General features: G+C 38.6%; 4 protein-coding genes across 4 annotated transcripts; 2 read left to right on the top strand and 2 right to left on the bottom strand.

Annotated features, from left to right (window-relative positions):
* Positions 1-945: 945 nt before the first annotated feature.
* Positions 946-2,319, bottom strand: LOC108055897 (odorant receptor 22a). Its single transcript, XM_017139454.2, has 4 exons — positions 2,192-2,319; positions 1,477-2,115; positions 1,070-1,427; positions 946-1,014 (listed from the first exon to the last, which is right to left on the bottom strand). The coding sequence occupies exons 1-4, from the start codon at positions 2,317-2,319 to the stop codon at positions 946-948; spliced, it is 1,194 nt and encodes a 397-aa protein (XP_016994943.2).
* Positions 2,320-3,966: 1,647 nt separating this feature from the next.
* LOC108055893 (odorant receptor 22a-like) lies at positions 3,967-5,325 on the bottom strand. Its single transcript, XM_017139450.2, has 4 exons — positions 5,198-5,325; positions 4,510-5,148; positions 4,092-4,449; positions 3,967-4,035 (listed from the first exon to the last, which is right to left on the bottom strand). Exons 1-4 carry the CDS (start codon positions 5,323-5,325, stop codon positions 3,967-3,969), a joined length of 1,194 nt encoding a protein of 397 aa, XP_016994939.2.
* A 1,782-nt stretch (positions 5,326-7,107) lies between these two features.
* On the top strand, positions 7,108-7,726 carry halo. The gene has a single exon (XM_017139433.3). The coding sequence runs from the start codon at positions 7,198-7,200 to the stop codon at positions 7,525-7,527; it is 330 nt and encodes a 109-aa protein (XP_016994922.1). The 5' UTR covers positions 7,108-7,197; the 3' UTR covers positions 7,528-7,726.
* Positions 7,727-7,820: 94 nt separating this feature from the next.
* Positions 7,821-8,479, top strand: LOC108055899 (thioredoxin domain-containing protein 5 homolog). The gene has a single exon (XM_017139457.3). The coding sequence runs from the start codon at positions 7,865-7,867 to the stop codon at positions 8,450-8,452; it is 588 nt and encodes a 195-aa protein (XP_016994946.2). The 5' UTR covers positions 7,821-7,864; the 3' UTR covers positions 8,453-8,479.
* The last annotated feature ends 14,574 nt before the right edge of the window (positions 8,480-23,053 follow it).

The raw sequence follows: 23,053 nt of genomic DNA, 5'->3' as shown, positions 1-23,053 counted from the left end.
GAGGACTCAAAGGGGCTTTCAAAATGAAAGTGAGAGTGAAATCTGCGATTGAGGGTGTGAAAAAGGATCTCAATATACTCAGTGTGTTTATGTGAGTGCGCGACCATGTCCATGCGAATGTCTGTGTGTGTGAGAGTGCAATAAAGCAGCTCGTAAATTTTTCCTGCAGTTGACCCATCTCGCTGTCTCCCTCTTTCACACCATTGTATACATTTTCTTAGTTACATTTTTTATTCGCGCTGCACAATTTTTTCGCGCTCCTCGTCCTCGTTATTGTATTTTTTGCTGCTTTTATATGTTTCGGGTGTTCTGCTTCGTTTCTTTGGTTATAACGCAAATCCCTTTGTTGCCCCCTCCCCCAGGCCACGCCCCCTTGCGGCCCATCCCGCATCCGCATCCTTTTCGAACAATAGCTGTGAAATAATCACTTGCCTGTTTGCACTTTATTAAGTGGACAGCGGCGGGAAAGAGACAGCACGCCCCAGGCGCCTTCCGTGCGAGAGAGAGACAACTGCAGTAGATTTACTGACCCAACTTTAAGTCGCGCTTTATTGTCGGGCTTTCCGCGCGGAGTAAATTAATGCGGGATGCGATAGAGTTCATATTTTTAACCCTCTGCTTAAGGTTTTATTATTGCATTGCAGTCGAATAATGCTTTCAAACTTTAAGAATTACTTTTAAATGCATTGCATTTAAACTTTCCACGAAGTCCACCCGGGGGCGCCACAAAATGGTTTCATCGTTCATTAATTGATTTAATGATTTATTGATACTTTCTACATTAAGTAAAGATTCTTTATTTCTCATGCTTCTATAATTTTAGCATTTTGTTAGCACTGAATTGTTTAATACCTGCTACAACTATTAAAAAAATTGAATTTGCATTTTCCTACTTAGTGTGTGCCGTAAGACATATCTGTAGCATTAGATCCAGCTTTTCTCCACTTATTGAAACTTCTCGGCTATGTTGAATTGCTTCATAATCGTAACCACAGAAAAGGCCAATTTCACCATCTTAAATAAATTAAGTAATTAAAAGAAATGTATAATTTGGAACGCTTATACCCACAGCTAAATTTGTTTGCATACAAATGGGAAAAACCCCACCTGCCGTGAGCATAATAGGTTGCTGCAGATTGTGAAGAAAGAATACCATAGTGGACTTATATCGACGATCGGCGGTCGTCCAATTCGATTGAAATAGGCAGTCGGAAAGCTCCTGGCAATCATCGATAATCATATTGCATAGATAGCAAAACGGAAAAGTCTCCATGGAGACGTCGAACATAAACAGACAAGTGGCGACTCCGGTCCAAAAAGTTGAGAAGAACATCAAGTTTATCATTGAGAGTCCCAATACAGTACCGATCAACAGGAACTCCACAAAAATGGTGCCCGAAAGAACGGGTCGCAGGGCGTTGACATAACTAATGAATATTGATATATAAATTGTAATTAATGGTAACTTTATCTCACTCCAATATCAATCGATGATCCTGGATGCACTTAGTTAGCGCCTCCAAGTACTCATCTTCGTGTTTTCCCGGCTCCGATCGCAGATTCTTCAGTCGATTCTTGAGAATGGTAATGTGACATCGAGCCATCATCATGGAGACCAATGGACAGACATCCGAGCACAGATCCATGTAAATGCACCACGTCATCAGCATACATTCTGCGATGCTGGAGATGAAAAATTGCTCATCGGAGTCGATTAGGGGAAAATACATTCGCCAAGCGTGGCGTCCCTGCATCAGAAAATACGGAAAGTTCATCACAACAAAGCTGGTGTAGAAAATGTGATACATGATATCGAAAAAGTTGGCCAAAGCCACATAGCGATGAACAGTGGACCTCTCCTCATCCCGAACGCATCTCTTGTCCAGCTGATCCAGTAATCTTTTGGCCTCCTGCCTTTTCTTGTAGCCAATCATGGTGAAAGCGCACTTGAACGAACTGCCATACATGTTAACCCCAATTTCCAGGGAACTGAGGAACTCGCCAGCCGAGAAGCTCTTGAATCGCTGAAGGTACTCGATGGTTATTGAGATTGGCAGAAGGATGAACATTAAAATGACCATAAAAGCAGACCACAGACTGTAAACCATGCTCCATCTTTTGAAAAAAAAAGTATTGTGGAGATTCTAGGATATTGAAATCTTTTGTTAAGGTGTCTAAAAGTATGCTATACCTTTTGTTTTCTGGCTCTGTCCAGCCCATTGACCACATGACCCGATCCAAGTAAATAAAGGCATCGCGCGATTTAACCCGCTCGTCCAATGACTTTTCCTTGATGTGGGGAAACAATTTGCTTAACATCTTGCCCGTGGTTGCTTCTTGAATATTTACTTAGTCTGGAAAAAAAAGCCTTTTATAGCGCAGAAGTCCGTTATGGTTGTCTCACATGACTTGACGGTTTCTGCAACTTATTTTCAAGGCTTATTGACGTTCATTTCTGCTGTTCTGAAAATCCCACGATGCATTAAATAATTTACAGGTTTCCTCAAGCTTAAATCCTGAATGGCATTTTCCCATCATACAGAAGGCCATTTAATCCACCACAATTTACTTTTCACCGGAATGCAATTATGATATACAGAGCTCCCGAGAATCCGTTAGCTGTTCTTCCATCGTTCAAGAGCACGACCTTAACATGCCATTAACCGAGTAAAACATTACCAAAATCGACATGAATTCGGTTCATTGTCCAATGAGGAATACAAAACCCCCCCATTTTACGCCCACTATCATTGCCTTTCGTCTGTCACTGCGTTGACCATTGGCGGTGTTAATCAGCGCCACCGCGATGGCATGCAACCGAAAAATGATTGCCGCCAAACACATTATCTGTATTATTAATGAGCTGCACACCGCAGACTGCACTCTTCAAAAAGATTGGAATCGAATTTAAAAACATCATTTCTGTGAGTTTTCTTTTCGATGGGAAAATAAGTCATGACGTATACAAAATTAATAGTAAATAATATAAGATAAAATAAATTGTTTCAATTAATATGTATTTACAAGTAAATGGTGATATAAATAAGTTTAATGTAAGAAATGAGTTTTTAAAATCACTTACAGAGGTGTCTAAAAGTAGGCGGAAATATATTTTGAGTGTTTTAACAATTTGTGTAGCATAGTTTTTGACACTTTTATTTTATTCCTAGAATTGCATAGAATTTATGTACCACCTTTATGAAACTAAGCAGCTTTTAATCCGATTTAAAAATATACTCAGATATATAATTAAAACATTATTTAAACTTAAAAATAATTATAAAATTTTAAATTTCTTTGTATGTACGTATTGGCATCATTGTTGATTGAGTTGGTCGATCGAACCGCAGTGGGTTCCCCTCAGCCAAACATCTCTCTTTAGAGCTCTTTGCACAGCACATTGCATTCTCATTATATCCTTGCTTTTCGGGTGTTTAATTAATTGAAAGCATTTTTGCCAGCGCTTTGCGGCCATTTCCCCTTTTGCCAATTTCACGGGAAGCGCGAAGCGTCGACCGTAATAATATTGACTCATTGGCGTTGAGGACAGACATCCAGACACAGAGGCATTCAAAAGGACCTCCGCACATGGGCAAATTAAATGCATTTGCAGGAGACAAACCGTCAATGTGCCCTAGAATCTTTTGTCAGTTCTGTTAATTAATCGGAATATTTACAATTTTTTTCTGGCTGCTGATGAAGCGACGGAATTTAAAGTTTAATTACGGTCTGTATTGTACAATTAAACTTTATAAGAATGGTTTTTTCTTTTACTCTTGAAGTAAAAGATACATTTATTTTTCAATTATTTATAATTTTGAGTGCTACTATACTTTCTTTAATAAGAAATTACTTTGAGTGTTATAATTTTTAAACGTGCGTCTTACTATTTGCCAAATTACAAAATGTGCTATTTAATTGCCTAACGCATTCCATTACAGGACTTTATCCTTTTTATATTCCATCCTATTGAAACTTTTCGGCAATGTTGAATTGCTTTATAACGGTGACCACAGAAAACGCCAACTTTACCATCTTAAAAAAGCCAAGGAATTACATCAAAATCGAGAGTAAATATTGATTCAACATACAGATAAATTGGTTTGCATGCAAATAGGGAAAACTCCTCCTGCCGTGAGGATAATAGGTTGCTGTAGGTTGTGAAGAAAGAACATCAAAGTGGACTTATAGCGTCGGTCGGCGGTCATCCAATTCGATTGAAATAGAGAGTCGGAAAGCTTCTGGCAATCGTCGATAATCATATTGCACAGATAACAGAATGGAAATGTCTCCATGCAAACGTCGAACATGAAGAGGCAAGTTCCTAACCCGGTCCAAAAAGTTGAGAAGAACATAACGTTGATCATCGAGAGGCCCAAAACCACGCCAATCAGCAGAAACTGCACAAAAATGGTTCCCGAGAAGACGGGTCGCAGAATGTTGACATAGCTATTATTAATAATAATAATAGAAAACATGAAACATCATTAAATAAAACTAAATAATTACTCCAATATCAACCGGTGATCCTGGATGCACTTGGTTAGCTCTTCCAAGTCCTCATCAGCGCCTGTTTCTGGATTCGATCGAAGATGCATCACCCTATTCCTGAGCAGATTGATGTGGCATCTGGCCATCAGCATGCTGACCATGGGACAAACATCCGAGCACTGATCCATGGTCACCACGTAGAGCATTAGCAGAAATTCCGCGACACTGGAGATCAGAAAATGTTCGTCCGACTTGAGCATTGGGATGAACATGCGCCATGCATGATGACCGAGCAGCAGAAAACCCACAAAGTTTGTGAGCACATAGACCCAGTAACAAGTGTGGTACAGGACGTGGCAAAAGTTGCCCAGGGCCACATAGCGATGCACCATGGACTTCTCCTCATCGCGACTGCATCTTTCGTCTAGGCGATCCAAAACCAGTTTGGCCCTTCGCACATTTCTTTGACCAAACAGAGTATAGGTGCTCTTGAAGGAGCATCCATACATGTTAACACCAATCTCAAGGGAACTGAGGAACTCCCCTACCGAGAAACTCCTGAAACGGTGGACATATTCCACGACTATCGAAATCGGCAGTAGAATGAAGAATACAATGCTTGTCATAAAACACCAAACATTGTAAACTCCGGTCCATCTTTAAATGTAAATATTAATTATGTTTAGTAAAAGTTTATTTTACTCACCTCTTCTCATAAGGTTCTGTCCAGCCAAAGGTCCACATGACCCGCTCCAAGTAAATGAAGGCATCGCGCGATTGAACCCGCTCGTTCAATGGCTTTTCCTTGATGTACGGAAACAATTTTCTCAACATCTTTACCGTGGTCACTTCTTGAGTATAAAGTTCAATCGGTAAAAAAGCCTTTTATAGGGTCGAGTCTGTTGTGGTTTTCTCACATGACTTGCCGGTTTTTTCCATTAAACAGGTTATATCTACTGACATTCACTTTTCTAACTCCTAACTTTTCAGACTTTTTGTTTACCATGCTAAATTATTAACATGGGGAAAAACTTGGTTGTCCTCTCTAAATAAAATATTCACAATTGCTGAAAGATTTACCAAATTCATACATAACATTGGCTTATTATTGCCATAGCTTTCCAAAAATTAATATTATGCGTACACGGATAAAGTTTTATTGGTTTCTGGTCATTTGGACACCGTCTAAATTATGACAGGCAAACCAAACCACAGAATATGGTACGGAAAACCCCGAAATATATAAATTATAAATAATATTCTCGATTTTAATTAGCTTGCTCCTCGGTGACATCATTTGCAATTCAGAATGTGGCACTGACATTTGGCGTAATTGAAATATTCTGCCTAATTAAATGGCGACATTTGTTATGTTCAACTAATTTACAACGTATTCGCGCGTAAAAACAAGCAATATAAAATAACATAAATTTGATGGCAGAACTCCGATGACAAATGAATTGGTATGCATAAACAGTGCTTATAATTTGGCTGCAGTTTTAGGGCAAATAATTAAAAGGTTTTTTAATTTTAATGAATTTAGAATTATTATGACATGCTAACCATAAATATTTCAGTAAAAATACCCATTTCCTTTTTAACTTAATCAAATAATTAATGCAATAGAAAAAGCCGTTGAAATCAAAGCAATTTCCTTCGTTCATTAATTTTCATGGCGTTTAATTTGTTGCTGACTCTAGTGGGCTTTCGAGTAAGCTGAACTAATTAAATGAATGAAAGTGGAATTCTATAAAATATTTTTTGAGCTCAACCTTTGGCCGGTCCTCACATGGCCATGCAGATTTCAGCTGTCGTCAATCCTTTGAGTGAATGCAATTTATTTTAATTGCGATGCCAGGCGGCAGGACACGGCTCTAACGAACGTAAAGGAAAACAATTTCAAATGACCGTAAAATTACGCCAAAAACGAGTGGAATGAATGGAGAAAAAATAATTTTTTTCCTTCCTTTTCTGCCTGTATTCTCTCTCATTTTCTAGGTCACGAGCTCTTTAAAATTTTAGCATCGACCACCAAGCAAAATTCTATTTAACTCAAAATTATAGTCCTTAGGTAGATATTATTTTTAAATCTTGAGTTTCCTCAACTAACTATTATGCTCATAATTAATTATAGGTTTGGTATGTTGTGTAATAATAATATAATAATAATTATAAAGGTACAAATAAACATGTCATTTTCTTTTAAATAATTTTTTTTTTAGTAAATCTAATTACAATGTGAGGATGGTACATTTGTGCACCTTCAACTAGATATTATGTAATAACTTTGTTATTATAATTAAAGAGATTACTTTACGAAAATTAAAGAAACATTTAGTTTCTAAAATTATAAGAATACATTTTTATTTTCTTGTGACACCTTTATCGAAGTTAGACTGTACGTTAGCTAAGGGAAATATTTTTGCAAGATGAGGAAAATCCTGCCTAATCGCGTGCTCAGAAGAAAACGTCACTTGCAGCTGTCTCAGCAGGTAGCTAAATTGTCTAGCGCCAGCTGCCTTTTGCTCCGGGAATTCCCCGGAATATCTGAGATTTCCTTGTAAACAGGAGCAGGTAGCTGGATGCGATGGTATAAAAATCAGGGACCCCTGACAAAAGACAGCACTGCAATCTGGACACTCAAAGCGAACAGATCTTTCCGCAGCACTCAGATCCTCATTCAGCAATTCAGTTAGTGTCTATATAATGGCCGAGTTACTCTTCCCACAACTGGAGCGTCCTTTGCCGTCGCTGCCATCGCTTCACTACACTCTATTCGCCTACAGGGAGGAATTGCGACGCCGCGATGCTCCATTCATGAAGATGTCCACGATCAAACTGCATCTCACCGACAATCTAATTCTGCAGACAATCAAAAATATTCGGCAGTACGATACCATGGAGATCATGAATCTCAACCAGGAAATCAACTTCAAGCGGCGGTTGACCAAGCAAATGAGAAAGGTGCGCAAACTGGAGAAACTCGGCCTCAACATCGATCCCCGCAAACTCAACGAAGGCGGTCAATGGCTCTGAGGACTAATTTAATGGATCTACTCACATTCTACCCAAACTCTATCGTATATCATACAAAAACCGAACTATCCTTACATACTCTGAGCATGTGAAATTAGCTTGTAAGCAAAGTCTCCTCAAGTTTCTAAAACTCTATAAGCCGAACTAACCTTACTAAATCTATAAATTTTTTGAAGAAATAAAAAAAATTTAAAACAAATTGTTTAGTTTCATTATTGATGACCTGGGGTTACTAAAATAATATGGAAACCCAAGAACACCATCGAAAGGTAAAAGATACGTGTAAAATAATATTGAGTCAAAGTAAGCGTTGAAAAAATTTACAAAAATAAATACAATGCCTAAATTGTTGTACTTTCATTATTTACTACTGGCAATATTGATTTGCGAAGCTCGTACAGAAATATTTTCGACCGAAGAGCCATTCAATATAACCGCAGTTCTCCATTTGAGTGTAGAACCCAGATCCCAAGATGATTGTACTCCTGGCAAGGTCCTTCTGCTGACACCAGATAATTTCTACGAAACCACGGCAAGTGGCACATTCTTCGTAAAGTTCTATGAACCGAATTGCATGGGTTGCGAAGACTTTGAGAGTACCTGGATTGAATTGGCCAAATCGTTCAGACTAAAACGAAACATTTGCTTTGCTGAAATGAACTGTGAAAATGCTGAAACGTTATGCAACGACTACGAATTGCGCTATGAACCAAATTTAATATGGCTGGAAAACGGAGACGAAGTTCGCCGTTATGACGGAGATTTAACTTTCGAGGGAGTCCACAAATACGTTAAAGAGTATTATAGGGCAAATAATACCAAAAACTCTTCACCGGAAAGTACCAATCTCAAATCGGTTTCACAATACTTAAATTTCCTTGTAGGGTTCATTTTTCTTGCAAGTTTGACCATGTATTTTGAATAAAAATTCGTTTAAAAAATATTAGGCCTACATCACCTTCAGTTTTATTTGAAAATTTATTCGCCTTCAATTTTATTATTCCAGTGCGCTTTTCCTAATTAGTTTTCTGAACTTTTGTCAACCAAATGCACATTTCATGCAGGCAGAACACACATGTGGGTGGTTAAAACCGAAAAACCGAAAACAAGAGCGCATTTGTTGGGGGCTGTGGCGGCCATAAAAAGTTTCTCCAACGGCAGCAGCGAACCACATGAAAAATGCCTGCAAAAGCGTAAATTGTATTCTCAGCAGTAAGTTGCATTTATACCCTTTAGTCTTTAGGTTCAGAGGATCAGCATCAAAAGCCACATCTTGTCGACTTTTTGAGACAAGTTTTAAGAGATTTGAATAAACTTTTTATATTTTATTTGATAATAACACTTTTTATACCCCTATTATAGTAATACATTTAGCTGTATTACTCATTTTGTTATTTACTAATCTTGTAATCAGATTACCCCTTTGATTTCAAGATAATGTATTTTTAATAATTTAAAAAATATTTTGTATTTGTTACCGGGAAACAACATGTCGAATCTTTTAGCTAGAAGTCGTAAGATAATTTTTTTTAGTCGGAAGAGATGTTGTAAGCATGCAAATTTGTATATGTTGTGTGGGTGTGTTTAAGTAATTTAGTGCGCCATTTAAAATGTCGGTCCTTCGGGTGTGGTTTGTTGTCTTTAACGGAGAGAAAGGATCTGGAGGAAAAGTCTGTTAACTTGAAAAACAATGCACTTGTACATGGTTTTGGTGCTTTCTGGAAATTTTTCTGCCTTTTCTTGTTAAAGGCAACGGCCAATTTAAAGGGGAATTCTTAGGGATACTGAAAAATAATTGATAAATACGGATTTACTTTCAAATAATATCTAAGATCCCTTCTAGTGTAAGACATCTGATTGTATACAACCAAATTGACGTGTAAACAAAATCTAAACTGACGTTCAATGGACTTCGCTGACATAGAAAAGAAAAATCCAAGCAAAAAAAAGCTCGTCGTTGTGTATTTTGATACTCTTGAGAGGAATTTTTCTTAGAAATTGCATTTCAAGTACCGGGGACGGAACAACAACAAATAAGTAACAAGACGAAAAGAAGGCAAACGCCGAGGAATGCACTAAAAAATGGAAGCGGAAGACAGGCAAAGAAAATATTAATCCGAAGGAGCAGCAAACAGAACAAAAAAGTTTTCCCCGTCCGCCAGAAGTTTTCCTCTTCTGGGGGAAAGTTTTTATTTTTTGGCTCGAAAGTTTCGGTTGCCACTCGAGCCAAATAGCTCAATGGCAGGAATGCAACTCTGTGCGAGTGTCAAAGTGCAGACGATGCTGACAGTCGCTCACAGAAGTACACCCACACATGAGGCCTGCCTCGAGGCACTGTGGTTTTTGAGAGTTAAGTACCGAGTAAAGTTTTTGCATCCGACTTGGGTTGTTGTTTACTTAGGAATAAACGAGAGAGAATGCAACAATTTCAGTGAGCTCTAAGAATGAATTCTTCAATGTGTTTTCCTTGGTTAAGTTGGTTTTCAATTTATTTGTTATCTGGAAAAAGTGCACCTTTTTTAAGGCAAAGATTTATAATCAGCTTTTTTTATGCATTCACAATAGAACAAAATTATTAAAACATGCGATGAATACATTTTAAAATAATTAAAAATACATTTCTTAACATCTATCCAAAAGAAATATAAATTAAAAATTTATAATAATCTTGTAACTTTTATTTAAAATTTTTTTAATCAATAAACAGTGTGATTTATAAACTTATGTTTTAAAAAATACAAAATTCTCAACATCTAACAAAAGTATGTGAAAACTTTCAAACAAATTTCGAACCCACCTGATCTGACTAAGAGCTTTTCATCCGGTCTTCATCAAACACATATCAAATTCCGACCGCATTGCATCTTCCATCCTCACAGCCGGGGCCATTTAATCCCAAACCACTGTGGGAACCGTCCACAAAATCGCAAAATATTTTGTCCTGCAGACAAAGGAATCCCGAGGAAAGGAGACGATGAACCGGCAAGATAGCTCGAAAAGAGCACAAATTCCAGTCGATCCAGAGCGTACTCCACTCCCAACTTAAAACCTCCCAGGCCCAGCTGAAATATGCACAAAAGAAATGGAATGAAGTGTAACGAAACTAGTCGTGACACAATTTCTTATGCAAATTGCACAAGTCATAGGGAAAATATCAAATATCCCGGCCAAATGAAAATGGTCAATTCATAAAATTCCTACGCCAATAACATTATCGGCTCGTAAAAGTGGGTACCCAAAAAAAATGGGAAATAAAAAAAGTAGCACCCCGTCTAGCATTACATTTCGGGAAAATGTCCCACACACACGTAAAATGGAAAAAATGGAGACATGGACCATTTTGGCAACAGATAAGTGAGGCACTCGGGATGGGGATGTGGCTAAAACTCAACTCGTAATATGTGTTGGCCAAAACGAGCATAAAACGAAGCCCGATACAATCCCAATTGAATCAATTGAATTGAATCGCCAACCAAAGGTTTAAGTTTATCGATGTGCGGGAAATTGAAAGAGGGGGAAAATGTTTTTTTTTTTGTAGTACCTAGCCTTCGTAAAGTGTTGATGCTTCCCTGCGATTTGTAAAAGTTACTTTCAATCTAAACTTTTTGTATAAATTTTTTTAAATATACATGAAAATAAATAAAATGTTATTAAATGCTTTTAAGTTTTCTATAATATTTAGTTTAAATTTTAATATTTTATTTATTAAATCGATTGAAATAGAACTTGTGATAATCCAAAAATATAGGATATCCCACCTATCGTTACATTTTTTGTCTTTTATTTTTTTTTTCCTCGAGCAACCCTTTTTCGGAAAACTCCCAAAAGTAGCCACGAGCATGGAGGAAAATAAAAGTAAATTGATGTCCTCAACTGCTGAAGAAAGAAAGAAAGCGGGAACGTGTGTCACATGGAGTAGTTTCCCCAATTTTAGTGGCTACTGTTGCTTCAGCAATTTGCCCAATGATGCAATGCGGTATCTGGAAATTTATGATTCGATATTGAAGGTCTGTAAAAATTGTGGGCCACAACAAATTGAACTTGCTTCCTGTAAACTAACCGATGTAGACTTGCAAACTATTTGAATCACTTTTGACTCAAGTAAGAGGGCTGAACATTCGCGTAACCTTACTGGTATTTTACCATAGAGACAACAAGAAGTTGATAAACGAACTGAGAATTGGCAAAACTTTTGCAATCGAAGCGAATTGAAACAACTCGAAAAGCAGCTCTTGTGCACCAAGCTGAAAACAGTTAAAGATGTTTCTTCTTATCGGTATCTAAACGGTAGTAAACTCAACAAATGCTCCCCCGCGTTCCCTTGAAGAGGGATTCGCTGGTATTGTACACTTAATGCGTACGTCAGTCAGATTTTTCTCGGATGTACAGTACTTAACATATCTATGACGCCATCAAAGTTCCTTCCTTTTAAGGAGCAAAGAAATACATACATGAAAACGATTAACAAACACGAAAAATCACTCAGGATGTCAGGCATATAAGGTATCTCTTGCCTCATTCCACATTCTTACTTAACAGGAAGTGTTGATTTAACGATGATTAGGCCTACAACTCTGAAAGAAAAAGGTATAAATACGATTTACGATTTATTAAATAATTTTAAACCAGCTCTTAATTACTTCACCAAAAATATTTCCATAAAATAGCTGTGCAACGAAATTTTTTGCCTGCAACTCTGTTAATTAATGAGAAATGTTTCATTTTGGAAATGTTTCAACTTTAAAATACTTACATACCATATCGGTATCAGCATGTGTAACTTTCAGGGAGAAACTAAAAAAGTGCAAAGGGCATGGGGATGGTGCTGTGGAAATGGAATATGGGAAATGGGTTCAAATCATGACGTACAACAAGTTGCCACAACTTTTCATTACAAAAGCCAGTGGCAGCAGCCGCAGTCTGTTCACATTACTGTGCCATGAGAAAAGCAGAAGGCGCCTGGGAAACGGAAAATGGGAAATGGAAAGGCGAAGGAGGAGCGGCTCCTGAAAGGAATAGGACTCCTGGCTGATGGCCCGGAACGATGCTTTGATGCTTCTGGCCACATGCAGCTGCAAAATAGAAATAGCTTCAGCCAAACACAGTTGAAAACTAATGAACTACTCGTTCTGGTTTGCTGCTCACACAAAAATAAACAAAACCCAAAGAGTAGCAGTAAAATAAATATGGAAAAATCCTGAAAAACGTTGACAAAATGGCAAAAAGTTGTCACTTCTTCTCATTGCAGTGTCCCTGCGTTCGGCGCCATAAATATTCCATGTAAATATGAGAAATATAAAATGAAATGCACGAGCAAAGGGGGTAAAGATGTGGCAAAATGGGCTTCCCAACTCGAATGTGTCCCTTTTCAATGGCATAAAACATTCGGCATTAAGTGCCAGAAGTGAAGGTAAGTCATGTGAAATCATGTTGTTTACGGCCATGAGTGTCACATTTAATTAAAGGAACTTTGAATGATGTTTTGTCTAGAAACTAGTCCTTACAAATAAATTTGAAGAGTTTAAAAAAGATGGAAAATATATTTTATATATTTAAAATTAAATATTTTATTTAAAGGCTTTTCCATCTATTTTTATACCCGTTACTCGTATAGTAAAAGGGTATACTAGATTCGTGCAAAAGTATGTAACAGCTAGAAGGAAGCGTTTCCGACCCCATAAAGTATATATATTCTTGATCAGGGTCACTAGCCGAGTTGATCTAGCCATGTCCGTCTGTCTGTCTGTCCGTCTGTCCGTCTCTATGAACTCTGAGATCTCAGAAACTACAAAAGCTAGAAGGTTGAGATTTTCCACACATATTCTTTGGCTTCCTACGCAGCGCAAGTTTATTTTAGCCGAGCGCCACGCCCCCTCTAACGCCCACAATCGCCCACTAACGATTTTAAAATGGGTCCTGAGCCCACATCTTTAAAGATTTCCGAGAAGTATAAATGCAATTTTGTTGTGTATATTTATACCTATCGAAATGTAGAAGACATTTTTCAAATCGGACCATTCATTAAAAAGTTATACGCTTTATAAATTGTCAACATATATCTATCTCCCTCGCACTCCCTTTAGCTGAGTTACGATTATTAGTCAGGACACCAACCCGACACAGCGTTCGCACTCCCTATAGCTGAGTGACGGGTATCACATAGTCGGGACACCAACCCGACTATAGCGTTCTCTCTTGTTATGATTTTATTTTATAATGACTGTCCACTTCTTGACTACAATTGCACTTAATCTGTTCTTTTAATCATAGAGTAGTTTATAGAATTATATCTTCTCTTCACTTCTCTGCTATGTCCTTTTAAGCTTGACGTCGTTTACAGGATTTCACTACTTGATTATTAGATGTTTAACTTTTTTTATGTTTTGTTCTAAACAAGCATTCAGTGAGCTCTCGACAGATTTGGCTTGCTTTAGTTGAGTGCACTCGGGTTCAGAGTCTGTGGCCTTCTCGTCCTGCTTTCTCTTCCATTCACCATTAACTTCAGAAAGTATTCGGTATATCCCATTCAAAACAAAAAAAAATGTAAAAAAATAAATAAAAATAAGAAAACGTTCTCGTTCATTCGTGCTCATTATCCTGTAGATTATTCGGTACTTTACAGCGCTCAGTGCGATAATAACGATGTTGTGTTGTGAGCCAAGGACGTCCTCGATGCACTGAGATTAGTTTTTTTTTCAGCAGTTTGGAAAGTATCTTAATTTGTAAAATTAATAAACTAAAATAATATTATATTTAACGATTTCAATTTATTAAATATTTATAAAAGCCTTTTGATACAAAAATATTTATTGCCATATTTATTCAGATATTCTAAACACACCAGTGTATTTGTCAAGTTTTGAGGCTACCGAGGCTGCTCGATTTCGAAGCAGGGGGCAAGTTAATGCAGTTTTGGCCTCGTCCTTGTCCCGTCCTCCTCCAAACTGTCCTGTCCTTTTGCTCCTTGATGACGATGACGACGACGATGATGATGCACTTGATATTTGCCGTATGAATGCGGCCTGGCGGAATGCGGGTGGTGGGGGAAACGCAGAAATCTCTTTGCCATTTAAAGCAGATTAAGGCTTTGGCCCTTTGGTCCGTATATATTTCGGACTCTTTGCGGGATTTGGAGCAGCTGGGTCCTGGCGGTGGCCATTCAAGAGTCCTGGCTTTTGTTGTCGCTAGCTCCTCGACTATTACTGCACATTGTGTGTTTCGTTTCGGGGCTGTCGTTTCGGCTTTTGTGGATTATTTCGCATTTACTGTGTGGCAAGTTCGTTCTTTCACTCACCTCATCCGCCCACTGTTGTTGCTGTTGCCACCCACTTTCCGACTGGCCTGACAACTCCAGTTAATTTCTACCCATTTAAATGTTAAATATTTTGTGGGGATTTATTCAAAACACTGGAGAAAATAAAGCGACAAATTAAGGGAAATTAATTGGAAAATATTTTGTACGTTCAAAAAAATATTATTTATTTATTTTTATTTACTTCTAGAAAATATAGAAAAATAAACCTTTTAATAACTTTAAAAATTATTTATGTAGAATACTATTTTTCAGAGTAGATAAAATCCTTAATAAATTTCTAACCCATTAGGTTTTTTCCTCAGTGCACTGAAGCTAGCTGTATTTCGGCCCTGCGAACGTGTGGCCACCTAAGCTCGTCAGGCATCCTCGACTCACCTGAATCCCCTTTTGCCCTTGCCTTTGGCTCCAGCACCTCGACCACGCCCCCTCGGCCGCCTCCCTAATGGACCTGCTGGCTGTCAAGCTGTTGTCATCATCGCCGCTAATCCCGCACTTGAGTGGCAAATGCCGAGCCTTCGTATGCACAGCGGCCCTGGGCGAAAACGATGATGATGTCCGGCTTAGGTAATGGCAATTTAATAAGCCCCTAAATGCTACTGTCGCCTCGGGCGCTGCGTTTTGCACTCAGCCATCGGCGATTAGGGATATTCCGTGTCAGCGGCGACGGGGTCACCAAGGCATCGGGGTCACCAAAAGCGAGGACGAAGTTTTTCGCTGAGCCGGTGGGTTTGGGTTTACCTTTTGGGAGGTCACTTTGCCAGCTGATCTGACTTATCGAAGTTGGGAGTTAAGCACCTGTAATTTGATTAATTTTTTATTAAATCTATTTTAAGGAAATTATTAAAATTCTTTTAAAAGGGTGTATGCAAGTAGGAGTTCTCAATATTTTAATAAATTACTTAGATATTCCCAACATTTATAAAAAACTATTTAAATTGATCTTTAAAATTTACCAAACATTTTTTTATAAAATGAAATCTACATTTTGGGCAAATACTAAACAAATTCGTATACCTAAATCAGTGTTTTGAAGAAATGTTTATTTCATTGTAGCTGAACAAAAACCTTTAGGAACCTCACTATATATCAGTCACTTGTCCTGCCATCTGCCAGTTAACTTTTTGCCAACAACATTTTTTCCTGTCCCCCTTTGTTATCGGGCTCACCTGTTTCACAGGTATTTTTCCGGGCATATTTCACCTGGAGCATCTGCAGCCGAAAACGGAGCCGAAAACTTGACCGGCAGTGTCGGACTTAGGACAATTACAACACGCAGGACGCGTTTTGCATGCAGCAATAATACAGGAGTTTCCCCCTCGGACAAAAAAGGGCAATTCACAAAGTCGACAGGCGTAAAATTGACAAACGTTCTTGGGCCAAAATGCATTCAACATATACCAACATACCGGAGTACAGATGGCAAACAAAGCCAGGTCCTTTTGGGAGGATTCTGGACTAGGGACTTCACAATGGAGGGGTGACAACGAGAGCAAAGAACGGGGACGGCAGCCGTGATTGTTGCCCTACGCTGCTTGAGCCTGTTGACGATTGTTAGTGAGACATTGACTAAGTGTTCGGACGGAGGACAAGGTGATTGAGGAGTGGTGGGGAGGGGGAGGAGTGGGGAGGAACAGCATGAGGATCATAGAGGAGGAGCAGGGCTTCTGGCATCCAGATTGGACGGACAGCTTAATGACATTCAAAGTGTCAAGTGGACTACGACTGGCCAACAGAAGCAAGAACGACACAGATTGCTTCACTGGGAGAAAATACTAGCAGAAAATGGTGTATTTTACTTTCTTCATTTATATCAGTTTAAAGATTTTTAGAAACAGCCAATAGTATTCAATGTTAAAGAAAGATATCCTCAAGATAAATGTAACTCAAATTAACTAACTCTTCTTGGGTTATTTATTTATAGCATCCTTAATATTTATTAGATTAAATCACCAAAAAAATTTCCTAATCGCTGAAGTGGTAAATTAAAATGCAGTTTTAGCTTTTTATTTTCCATTGTTATAGTTCTTTAATTACATTAAACGTTGTATTTTTGGTGTAAAACATACAGTTTATTCAAAATTTCCTTTCAGTGCTTTGAAAGTATGGCCCACAGCCTCCCAATTTCCCTCGCCCTCTTCCCGACTCCTTCAGGCGGTGTCAGAGTGCATTCTTGTTGACTTACTGACACTTTGGACCCTGACAGAAGAGGGAACAACCGACTGGCTGCTCGGGAAATTAGTGCCACAAAAGGGTTGTCCAGAGGTCGGAGGTCGCCGGAAAGGCAGGAGGAGTGCTCATTATTCAGCTCATTTGCATGCATTTCATTGCAGGACACACATTTGTCCACTCTTCGAGCTCTTTACTTATGTTTTTCCCATTTCCTTTCGTCATTTCTGGCACACTTTTATTTCTCATTGTTGCAGGAAAATACTTGTGGCTCAGATGCATTAGAGTTTTGCACTTGAATCGAGATGGTGAAAGACTACCTACGAAAGCTAGGAGATACTCTTGATTTGGAAACTAAAATCTAAAAATATTTCTTTACTTTTTACTTATTTTATATTAGTATCACAAACCAAAGAAAGTGATTTGCTCATGCTGTCCAAGTGTTAATTTCAATTATTTCCAGCATTATCCTTCTGTAAGCACAGTCTGTGTTTTGTAATCCCCTTAACAAATACCTGATACCCGAGTGATACAGAGTAAAACACATGCAGCAAACAAGCTGAGATTTAGCAGCTTGATCTCTGGTCACTGCATCCAGCTAGGACAATGCCAAAAACACGAGGACATCTGGCAAGTTCAGGTCCTTCCTGGTCCTTCGGCCCCATCCTCTCCTCTCCTTTTGTGTTGTGGCCCATGTAATCGCATTTGGCCGGCTTTCGGACCCAAAAGTCGGAGACGAATGCAATTTGCTGGGTGGAAGTTGTTTAAATAGATTTCGTCTGGGCACAAAAAACAATGCAGATTCAAATGGAGATGAGCTCGGGGGATGGATGCGAAATTAAGTGCCCGTAGCTCTGGTTCTTCTGGCTGTAATCTTCAGGTTGAGGTTTTTTGTGGTGTGCTGGCATAATTTTTAGCTTTGCCCGTCACTCATTGGCTTTGTAATTAAATTGTCAATTAGAAGTCACGCATTGTTGATCACAAATTGAATTCTTTTAAATATAAAAGTGAAGCGGTGGCAATGCTAGTTTAATTTTATTTGAATTTAACCTTTTATTTTCCTATTTTAATCTCGCCATAATTTAGCTCAAATTTATGTGCAAGACAGTGGCCATAATGCCCTGCAAATCGATTGAAGCCGCCCTCATAAATCCGAAATGCTCATTAAGTTTCTTGCCAACTTGGCCATTGAAGCGATTTAAATTGCCAATTGAAATCTCCACTCAATCGAAGGACTCGGGCCCTCCTAATGAGCACAGTACGAGCTGCTGGACGAAAGGCGCAGGCCGAACCTAATTGCATTTAAATTGCCACTCGTGTTATGTTAACAAATAATTAGTTACCCAGGGGCGCACTGAGCTGGCCCGAAGGGGGCGTGGCACTGAAAGGCAGTTGGTAATTTAGCCCAAGACAAGGACACAATGCACACACATCCTCAGCCAGCCAGAGATGGAGGTCCTGTCAGTTAGACAGACGGCGAACCGCAGGAGCGACGGCACCGCCTCATTTGCATAAACTGCGCTGCGGCACTTGAGGCCAACTGCGGATTGAGGATTGAATAGCAATGGTTGGAGGATTAAGATATACCGAATATATTCGGGGGTGAACGTGCGGTAAGGACTCCGGCTTACAAGGATTCACGGCACGGCCTGCGAAAATCTATTTAAGTAATTGAAACAATTAAAGTAAAAGGATAAACCTGTCAATAATATTTAAAATCAATTTATGTAAAATAGTTAGCTATAAGACTTTTTTTTAAAATTAAAAACAACATTACGGGAAATAATAATTAGGCAGAAAAAAAACATTTACTATTACAAAAAAAAATATGGATTGTAAATAACAAAAAACAAAGGATTAAAGCATATACAATTTGACTTTCCCCAAAGCCAACAAATTTCTCAATGCCAACCGTTGATGCACAGTCGCCCATAAAAAATGCATTCAGATTCAATGAAATGTGGCAATTTGCCATTCGAGTCAAAGTTGCCGTAATGCACACAAATTAATTATTAGCAACAAACAAAAACAATGGAAGCCATAGTAATCACATCATGCTCAACAGGAAGAAGCTGGAATAGGAAGCGGAAGTAAATCATGTATGTAGAGCAGAATGTGTTAAAATCTCTAAAGATTAAATTGGTTTTGGCAGCGACAGACTAGTTTGATGATGATGATGATGGTGAAGTTGGAGGTTGTGGAGGAGAAGAAGGGAATCCCCTGAAGGTGCAGGTCATCAATATCCTGTCAGGCGCAACAAGGCAAATTTTCACAGGCTCTTAGCAGTTTACAGTGGTGTAAAAATGGATGATAATAGGTTTAATAAAGGGTGTTCAACCACAACAAAATAACTCACTAATCAACTAAAAAAAAAATAATAGCTATACAAATTACAAATTGAAAGGTAAATATACCTTTTTAAAAAGTATTAAAATCCGATTAATCACCACTGTGCTTCGATAGTTCAATGAAGTATTTCCCCGATCCCGAGCCCCGTGAAAAACCGAGAGGCAGGCAACGAAGCATGCGAAAATTTGGCTAATACGGAATGCAGGCCAAGAAATTCAAAGTGCATAGATTAAAGCGCAATGAAATCGGGCAAGGGCAATGTGAGAGCGCCTCGGCGGAAACTAAAGGAAAACCTCCCGAGCCCCTTTCCCCTCGGAAAACCCCATGCCATCCAGCACCTTTTGGGAAAGAGGAAAGCAAACTTAATGCAATCAAGCTTAATGCAGCGCAACGGCTGCCAGACGACGTCTCAGCGGGGAAAGTGGGGGAAAGTCGGGGAAAACTGAGGCAAAGTGAATCCCTTGGGTATACCTGCGGTGAATTTTTAAGCAATTTACATAATAATTATCGAGCCAGCGTTGCAGCGCCGAGGAAAAGGGGGCGGCAACCCAACCAAATAGGACTTCCGCCCGCAATTATCGAACAAAACTTTGGGCCCAACTCGAAACTGAGCTTTGTCTGTGGCCTTTGCCAAGCCATAAATTGAAATTAAATATTCAATAACCAGAGGAATGGGCTCTAACACTTCCAACTTGATTAGACTTAGAAAATAAAATTTTGAACCAAAAATTCGGTAGTATTAAAAATATAATTAAAAACCTATTAAAGGAAGTTTCCCTCTAAATATTTATTTCAGGATTATTCCTAAACTTTTACCCCCTCAAATCAATTTCATGGGAAATCTTCCCCCATTTGATATATTGCTAAGAAGTGCCAACTTAGTTCTTAAAATTCGACAGCAGCGAAAAACAGTAAAACTTTAAGTCAATCAGGGAAAACAATTTTTGAAAAGTGCTCGCAACAAATCCGAGCGCAACGAAGGATTTTGAAAAATATTTGACATTTACATTGTGCACGACGCGGGAAAAGCGGGACACTGATGATGGGAAAAGCGGGGAAAACTCGGCAAAGGCAAGGGGAGAGGGAAAACGAAAAGCGGGAGGACGAGCGCTTGTTTAACTTAAATTGCTTTGCTCTGGCGTTGGAGAGATGGCGAAACAAAAGCCAACAACTGCAACTTTGCTCAATGCGCTTCCGTTTCCGCTACCCAGAATCCTTCGTCCCCCTTTTCGTCCCTCCTCGTTTTTCCCCCATTTTCCCAGAACCCCAGAAAACTCCTTGGCACTGCCAAAGTTTGGCATTGTTGTCTTTGGCTGTTGCTTGTGGCAATCACTTTCATTCGTTTTCCCCCAGAAAAACCGCCAAACACTTCCGCCCATCCGCGCAGCTCACCTCTCAACCCCTCATCCCATCTCATCCGTGTCTTTGTGGCAAAGTTTAAGTATAAAATTTAGTTTCTTTTGGCTTGGAAAATGCATTTTCCAGCGTCAGCTTGATTTACCCCATGGAATTGCATACGTTTTTTGATTGAGCAATTAGGGCAACACCGAGGTGGTCGGTTGTCGGAAGGTGGGGGATTGGAGCTCTGCGGTTCTGATTGCTTTTCAAATTTCATTTAAAGTGTCAGCCACACCAGAAACTATTCCATTTTCATAATTTGACAGCCATTGCGGGACAGTTTTGGCTTTGTGTTTCGATTATGTCAGCTATGGAGTTGTTGCAGGTGGTTGTGGTGGTTCAGAAGGAGTGGCTTTCCATGGGTCCTCTGTCCAAATGTCCTGCACAATGGACAACACGGACCACAGCCATGATTAGTGGTCGTCATGACTTCTGTCCTGCTGATATTCGAAATCCGTTTCGGTCGCAAAATATGGAATTGCGAAACATATTTTTTGACATGGCCATGGTCATCGAGGGGGTTAGAATAGATTGGAATGTTCTGTTGGTGAAGAGAAACAGATTTTGTGTGCCAGTGCAAATATTTATTTTGAAGAGCTCACAGATTTTTGTGCCGAGAGGCTCTTAAATTATACCATTTAGTTTTGGGCATATTTTTTGAATTTTCTCGAGTGAAGAAAAAAGGTCTTTTGAACATTTGGTACCACCATTCCCAACTGTTATGCACAGGAATTAAAAATACTCAATTTAAATATCATTGACTTTTCTTATCATTTATTAGGGTTTTTATAATCATTAAAATATTTTTAACTTTTATTTAATTACATTAATTAACTATATATATTTCATATTTTTAGTGTACATTTTTTTAATAAAATGAAAATTTGTTGGGAAATCAAATAAAAGTTTCTAAATTTAAAACAAAGCTATAATCGTTCTACCCAACTTTATCTAATAAACTTACCAAATTTAAAATATAATATTTATGAAATATAAATATTTAACGTCCCAACTCCTTAAGTTTCACAGGAAATTAAAATATACAAAATAAGATAAGCAAGGCGGATAAGTTAATTTAAAAAACCCTGGCCAACCGATGACATTTAAAGCCAAACGTTTAATTGCAAGTGCCAATCGGCAGTTTCCCCGATCAGCAGGACTTCTTTCCCCCGATTTTCCCCTTCGGCCACAACAATTTTGCCACTTTGGCTTATCACACGTTGGCGTTGTCCTTGTCCTCCTGCCAATGTCCTAGCCACAGGGAGTGAGAAAATAAAGCGTTAGCGAAAAACAAACAAAATGCAACTTGCAATGAAAATGAAACCACAAAAGGGGGCGGGACAAAAGGGCGTGCAAGAAAAAACGTAAGCCATTTACTCGTTAACTGTTAATTCAGAGGAGCGCAAAAAAATACAGTGATGGCTCTCAAAATGTATCTATAATATTTAAGTTTTTAAATTAAATTTTTCTTCTAAAAAAATATATTTATTTTAAGCATTAAATTTATAACATTAAAAATATATCTGTAAGAAAAAATACTTTTAAAAAAGCGCTGTAATTATATGAAAAAAAGTATATTACTTTAAAAAATAACATTTTTTTTTCTTAGAAATATATCTGACCAGAAAATAATTTTTATTTTGAAAACCATTTTCACTGTACCACCAAAGTTGGTAATTCCGAGTCGGAATAATAGAATAGGGACTGCAGGACGTGCCGGAGTGCAGCTAATAACAAAGCGCCAGTGCCGACACAACACATTTGCGCATCAAATTAGATTTAATTTCGAAAACGGCAAAAAAATGTCTCTTTTTAGCTCGACAAACGAGAAGAGCAACGTATTAGCAAAAGGGAGGACTCAACACACGAATCCAAGTCAACACGCAGGAGCAACAAAAACCGAGAAAAATGTGACAACCAACAGACAAAAAGTCGTAAAGATGCCAAAAACACACAGGAAATGGAGTCACGTGTGCCTTACGTTTAAATTACTCCGCTGGGAGTCCTCACACTCGCATATGCACACACACACATGCACGAGCGAATGCAAGTGAGGCCACAGAAGTCCTTCGGAATACACTTATCCGTGCAAGGATCCTACGAGAGGCCCTTAAATGACAAAGAAATAATATTAATGGCACAACGGTATTTGAATTTGAATCTTGGCGGGCTTTTTTGAGCAGCGCCACTTGGTAGTTCATGAATGAGCCACTAGTATTTGGTGGCGCTAGTGTATTTATGCATGTGCCGCCCCCTGTTGGCCTGTTATGTTCGAGTTTTTTGGCGCCAAAATTTGAA

The sequence above is a fragment of the Drosophila takahashii genome, chromosome 2L (genome assembly GCF_030179915.1).
Source record: "Drosophila takahashii strain IR98-3 E-12201 chromosome 2L, DtakHiC1v2, whole genome shotgun sequence".
Lineage (NCBI taxonomy): Eukaryota > Metazoa > Arthropoda > Insecta > Diptera > Drosophilidae > Drosophila > Drosophila takahashii.
Note: the sequence above shows the minus strand (reverse complement) of the source record. Positions and strands in the feature narration are given on the sequence as shown.

Coding starts and splice junctions, on each gene's coding strand:
- LOC108055897 (XM_017139454.2), bottom strand. CDS start 2,319: ATGTTAAGCAAATTGTTTCCCCACATCAAGGAAAAGTCATTGGACGAG. Junction 2,116..2,191: donor ACAGAGCCAGAAAACAAAAG/GTATAGCATACT, acceptor TTTTTTCAAAAG/ATGGAGCATGGTTTACAGTC. Junction 1,428..1,476: donor GATCATCGATTGATATTGGA/GTGAGATAAAGT, acceptor AATATTCATTAG/TTATGTCAACGCCCTGCGAC.
- LOC108055893 (XM_017139450.2), bottom strand. CDS start 5,325: ATGTTGAGAAAATTGTTTCCGTACATCAAGGAAAAGCCATTGAACGAG. Junction 5,149..5,197: donor ACAGAACCTTATGAGAAGAG/GTGAGTAAAATA, acceptor TTACATTTAAAG/ATGGACCGGAGTTTACAATG. Junction 4,036..4,091: donor GCATGCAAACCAATTTATCT/GTATGTTGAATC, acceptor GGCTTTTTTAAG/ATGGTAAAGTTGGCGTTTTC.
- halo (XM_017139433.3), top strand. CDS start 7,198: ATGGCCGAGTTACTCTTCCCACAACTGGAGCGTCCTTTGCCGTCGCTG.
- LOC108055899 (XM_017139457.3), top strand. CDS start 7,865: ATGCCTAAATTGTTGTACTTTCATTATTTACTACTGGCAATATTGATT.